General features: G+C 33.4%; 1 protein-coding gene across 1 annotated transcript; it reads left to right on the top strand.

The window, feature by feature from the left end:
* The first annotated feature begins 2926 nt into the window (after positions 1-2926).
* LOC145944009 (uncharacterized) lies at positions 2927-4129 on the top strand. The gene is made up of 5 exons (XM_083051937.1): positions 2927-3123; positions 3270-3410; positions 3528-3567; positions 3628-3795; positions 3875-4129. The coding sequence occupies exons 1-5, from the start codon at positions 2927-2929 to the stop codon at positions 4127-4129; spliced, it is 801 nt and encodes a 266-aa protein (XP_082908063.1).
* Positions 4130-6260: the final 2131 nt, after the last annotated feature.

Below are 6260 nucleotides of genomic sequence, written 5' to 3'. Positions count from 1 at the left end.
TGGAAGCAAAGGATCAAGTGGACCTACCCGAATTTAAGGCAAGTAAATGGTGGATTTGGAAATTCAAGAATGTGCACGGAATTGTTTCCCGCAAGATAACATCATTCAGGACGCGACTAACGCTTGAAAATATTGATAACCTACGAGATATCGCAGAATCATTTGTTTCAAACGTGAGGTCTAACATCCCACTTATCGGAGTTGAAGAAATTTATAATGTAGACGAGAGTGGCTTCAACCTTGAAATACATTCTGAACGAACATTGGCGAAATAAGGAGTGAAAACAGTTGAAACAATAGTTCAATCGGTATTTTCTACGACACATAGTTACACTATAATGCCGATTATTTCGGCAAGCGGACGTCTTCTTTCACCACTGTACATAGTTTTGAAGGAATCTACAGGAACATTTGGTCCAAGAGTACAAAAAAATCTCTTACGTCCAGTTAATATTTATATCCAAGCCTCAAAAAGTGGAAAACTCACATCTGAACATTTTAAAACTTGGTTCAGTGAAGTGTATCTACCGCATACTGGCCGCAAAAGCATGTTACTACTCGACTCATGAACGGGACACTGTTCGAGCTAGAGCAATTGATTCCACAAGACAAAGAAGTACTATTTTTCACCATTCCAAAAAAGATGAAGGGCATCATTCAGCCTTTAGATGTGTTTGGATTCCGGATTTGGAAAAATTTCGTGCGAACATTTTCAGATAATGTAATTCTTGAAGAGAGAAATGTCAATTTGCACTTTCGTAATGAAATAATAAAGTTGCAATCACTAACTCATAATCAGCTCTCTGCGCCTAGATTCAAAAATCTTTTTAAATATGCTTGGTTTAAAGCGGATATGTAGAAACGCATCCCGGCAAATTTCAAAACCCTGTAGATTTTTGTTACTTTAAAAATGAAAGCATATACTCAAATGTAGTATCTGTGGGATGGCTGCTTTTATGCGCTGTGCATTGTGTGGCGAATATTTCTGTTTTAAACATTTTTATGAAGAATACCATTACTGTACCAATTACAATCCGTAATTTTTATATATCTGTCGTTTTGTACTAATATAACTCTTCTAATGTATAATTAAACAACAAAGCATGTACAAAAAGTGAATGCAAATGTTTGATAATGTACCAACTGTTTTTCCTTAAGATTATCTTATCAATATATATTAGTGGTCAGGAGTCAAACACGTCCGCATCAGTTAAATCGGAAAGTGATCGACGCATTAATGTGACTGCGTCATTTAATGTTAAAAGAATTGCAGTATCTTATTTATCGTGCGGTTTGCAAAATTGTTTAATAAAATAACACTTCCTGTTATATATATATATTGTATATATATATATATATATATATATGTTGTTATTATGATTCATATACGTCATTGATTAGTTTTAATTAATTAGATTACTCGTAGGATTGATTAGTTTTATTTTTCATGTTTCACAATTTCGGCTTGCCTAACTTTCTTTGGTAGAAACATTATCTTTTAAAAATTATGTTAATGTAATTAAATGGAGCTGTTTTTATGATGAGAAAATTTACGCACACATGTAGGAAAGTAAGTAAATAAATTAAAAGGAAACTGCCCTCATATGTAGAGGAGCTTTTCTCGATATATCTCGAAAATTATTCGAAATATCAAAAGATGTTTTAGACAAAAGTTTTATGGTAAAATCATCTCTATTTAACCACATTAATAAAATTATGAAAACAAAATTTTTCGCAACAATTTTTGAAAAAACTTTCCCCCAAAATTTTTTTTCAAAGTTTTATTAATGTGGCTAAATAGAGGTGTTTTTAACATAAAACATTTGTCTAAAACATTTTTTGATATCTTGAATAATTTTCAATATACAGGGTTTTTGCGAAAATTATTGGTCTCGACAATTTCGCTGAGAAAAAATCGTCTCCAAATAATCCCAGGAATCTACCCTTAAGCGTTGGTCACTCAGGAATCGGACACCCTGTATATCGAGAAAAGCAGAAAGCCGTGTCAGCAGAGATAAGGACCCCACAGTTCGTCATTCCCGCGGTAGTTAACGACTCCTTCATTTCTTTCGTTGAGGCTTCACCCGTTAAAATGCGCACAGAAACATTGTTCTACGATCTCTCTAAGCCGAGATTAAAAATCATCAAATTTTGCAAGTTTTAAAGCGCTCCCCTAATTGTTTTGCGTAGTATACAATATGTGATAGTTTCGAAAAGACTTGCAATAAAATTAATATTTCTATTTTATAGGTGTCACCACAAAATATTGTCATACGATAAATGTGTATTAAAAAGACAAGCATTCAGGCTTTAATGAAAAATAAGATTTTAATTAAACTTTCTTAATAAGTAATAATAACTAATATTAATAATTCTCTTAATAGGTTTAATTATTAAAGATATACCTATAATATATATAAATAACCTTTTTAATAAATATAATTATTATTTTATTAGAAGATAGATGATTTATACTTGAAAATAAAATTAACATAACTTGAAAAATAAAATTTCAAATACGTCCTTAAAACTAAAACAGTTAAAACAGATTAACCGGGCAAAAAACATGAATGAGGCGATACGAAAGATGCAATCGATTCGAAATCGAACCAGTTATAATTCGAAATTGTCGAATTATTTGAATTCGAATACTTTACATTCGAAAACGAACTCGAATCGAACTCGCAATAATTCGATTCGATTCGATTCGAATTCGAATGATTCGATTCGAATTCGAATGATTCGCACACCTCTAGTCAATACCTTATTAATTGGTGCAAGGACCAAGGGAATCGGGCATACCAAGGATGAGTTCCACTTAACGACCGCAACGCCCACGATCACGACCGCAAAATTTTCCGTTCCACTAACTTGCAAGCGTTGCGGACGCTAACTGTAGTGGAACGGATTATGGACGACCACAAACATGGAGGCCGTTAGTAATGTTAGTATGTTGCTGGTGCGTCGTAGATATAATATATCTGAAAGCTCGTCAAGTTCTGATGAAGATTGGAAAGCAGCCTTACGGGAGAGAGGAAGACGAAAACTTCGTCCACGAATTGTAGGTTACGTCGACGAGATTGTTTGCTCTTACATGGACCATGAATTTAAAAGCCATTTTAGGTTAGTGAGCATTGACAACTTTTGCTTTTTCCAAATTTTTAATGTTATTGTAACTGTTTCTGTACTAAATGCATTATATTTTTAATTGCATTTACAAGTTCAGAATAAAAATAATTGATATTGGCCCACATTTCCTCTGTTTGCAGAATGTCAAAGACTACATTTGCATATCTTCACAGTATCATTGGTGAAGATTTAATCAGGAAAGTGAAAGGCTGCCCTACAATCCCTTCTTATCAACGATTAATGATAGCACTTTGGGAAATGGCTACTATAGACTCATACGGGTAACAAACTGGTGCTATTTCAGGCTTTAATAGCATTGAATAATATTTATTAAAGAATCTTTTCTCATATATGCTCCATTTTGAAATACACAAGCAATTAATTCTGCTTTATTACAGATCAATCTGCGATCGATTCAATGTGGAAAGAGCTACGGCTGTTAGAGTTGTGTGAAGAGTCACCCATGCTCTGTTCTCATATTGTACGAGATTCATTCAGTGGCCCAGTGATGATCAAGCTGTTAATATAATGCAAGGCTTTGAAGCAACTAGTGGATTTCCAGGAGTCATCGGGGCCATTGATGGCACCAACATTCGTATTAACGCTCCAAAAGAGAACCCTGCAGATTACATGAACCGCAAAGGATACCATTCCATTCAATTACAGGTAGGTAAATGTAATATTGAATTATAATAAAGTTATATTATAAATGTTGGCATATATCTGTGCATATATTTATTTGCAGTTGGTATGCGATCACAGGACTTTAATTATACATTGTTACGCTGGCTACCCTGGTTCTGTTCATGACCAAAGAGTTTTTCGACAGTCGGAAGTGGCAGATTACTTAAACGATGCAGGAAAGTTTCCTGCAGACAGCCATATTCTGGGTGATGCCGCATATGGGCTGCATCAACATCTGCTCACTCCCTTCCGGGATAATGGTCATTTAACTGAGAGGCAAAAAATTACAACTACCGTTATTCAGCAGCCAGGATAGCAGTAGAAAGATGTATTGGTTTGCTGAAAGCCACCAATGTCAAGGATTGACTTGATGGCGGAGTATATTATAGCATGTTGTGTGATTCATAATATTTGCATGGTACGAAGAGATGAAATAATTGTTGTAACAATTCTTCCATCTTCACATGAAAAAGACAGATCATATTTCATATGAAGGAAGACAGAATACAGGGAATGATAAGAGAAATTTAATTTCGAATACTTTGCGGCGCTAAAACTGGTAAGTATTGTATATCTTTATATTTTATAGCGTTTTCGAATATAGCAGGTTTGATCGATCCGAGATTTGATTGACCAATTACAGCCATTTCTCTGAAGAATAAATGGCTGTGATTGGTCAATCACGTCATTAATCGATCTCGGATTGACCAAACCTGCTATATTTGAAAACGCTATTACTCCATTTCTCTTTCGCAGTAAGTTTTTATCAACGCGCGTAATATAGCACTTGTAAATTCTAATAAATTTTTGTCGTTTATAATCCATTTAAAAATCTACAATCAAAATTTCATTTTATATATTTACTTAATTTAAATATTTTATATGTACTTAAGTTTTAAATGTTTTATGCAACTTTTTCAGACGGAGTCGCGAGATTGTGGAACGCATCTACAGGAACAATAGAACGAGAATATGAAGGACATCAAAAGACTGTTATAGCTCTTGCTTTCAGTGACAAAATTGTTCCTGCGAGCTAAGAATAAAAAGTGAATACTTATAATATTATCTGTTTTGCTTTCTATAAAAAATGATTTGTAAAATGATTTGTAGACAAAACAATAATAAAATAGTATTTGGTTTATTAAATTTGCAGTCTTAATATAGATTTACACTTACTAAAGCATATATCACAAAGCAGCATACAACTGTATAACTATACATACTGTATGTATGTATAATACTCTTAAATATATGAATAAACAAATGTCAGAATAGTAATATCGACACAAAACGAAGATAGACTATAAATGAATGCAATATGTAAAATAAATTTTTTTCACAGAAATAAATATCAATTCTAATAATAATAATAATTTTATAATGATAATTGAATATATTAATAATATGATAATGATAACGGCAGTAATAGCAAAAATATTTGTAGATATTAACATGCGAGGTTTCTACTTTAGTTTTTTTCTGCGAGTTTATTTAAAAGAGTAAAAAGCTTATCGTCCATTTCCATGCGTTCTTTATGTCTTTTATTTCGAGCATATTCATGTTCTTCTTTTTGACGTATTCTTGTTGCTAGCAGTAAGGTGGCGGTAGGTTTTCCTTTTGATGTTGATGGTTCTATAAAAAAAATAGAAGAATAAAATCAATATAAAATAAATCCACAAACTGTAGAAAAATGGTTCGTGCAAGAATTCACCATCGTGAGTACATCCACTATCTGTTTTTGTAGCATTGCTTTCTTCGGTACGTGTGGTGGATAGGCCCGTAGAGGATCTAGTTGATACTGGGGTGCACCATGCCTTTTTAGCAAATATGTTGTCCATGATCTACAAAAATGGATATAATGGCAATTACAAAGATTCAGCAATTGTTGAAAAAACACACTCACTTATCTTTTATTTGTTTCCATACCTCAAAAAATTGCCATGTTCTTCTATTGTTGCCTGACTTGTTATTATGATCTTTTACTGATTTGTATGATTTTTTTAAGCTGCGTAATTTGGCTGCACATTGTGGCCCCGTCACTGCATGCCCCTTCTCAGTCATTATTTTGGCAATTTCATTCCAAATTTTCTTATGCGATTGTTTTCCGTTAGTAAATTTTTTCTCTGATGCCCTATAATTTTCTAACAGCAGCAATACGCACGCTTCAGTCCATCTGTATAAAGAGCCTGAAATGCGTAATACACACATGTCACTAATTGCTGCATTCGCTGTAAAAAATTGGATCTGTAATTGCTGTTCACAAAAGTTTAATATACCTGATTGTGAATCTTCGGTATCGGTAGTTTCTTCTTCTTCTTCTTGGGTCTGAGTATTCGTGGAAGGAGAGTCCATAGTTATTGAAGTCGTTGTTTGTTGTCGCTTCAAATAAGCCTCCATAATTTTCGTTGTAAAAGTTGTATCTGAGAGCAGAGGAGGACATAACTGTT

The sequence above is a fragment of the Prenolepis imparis genome, unplaced genomic scaffold (genome assembly GCF_030444845.1).
Source record: "Prenolepis imparis isolate NDT839.2.m4 unplaced genomic scaffold, iyPreImpa1.0 SCAF_12, whole genome shotgun sequence".
Classification (NCBI taxonomy): domain Eukaryota; kingdom Metazoa; phylum Arthropoda; class Insecta; order Hymenoptera; family Formicidae; genus Prenolepis; species Prenolepis imparis.
Note: the sequence above shows the minus strand (reverse complement) of the source record. Positions and strands in the feature narration are given on the sequence as shown.

Coding starts and splice junctions, on each gene's coding strand:
- LOC145944009 (XM_083051937.1), top strand. CDS start 2,927: ATGGAGGCCGTTAGTAATGTTAGTATGTTGCTGGTGCGTCGTAGATAT. Junction 3,411..3,527: donor GCTACTATAGACTCATACGG/GTAACAAACTGG, acceptor GCTTTATTACAG/ATCAATCTGCGATCGATTCA. Junction 3,568..3,627: donor ATGTGGAAAGAGCTACGGCT/GTTAGAGTTGTG, acceptor AGATTCATTCAG/TGGCCCAGTGATGATCAAGC.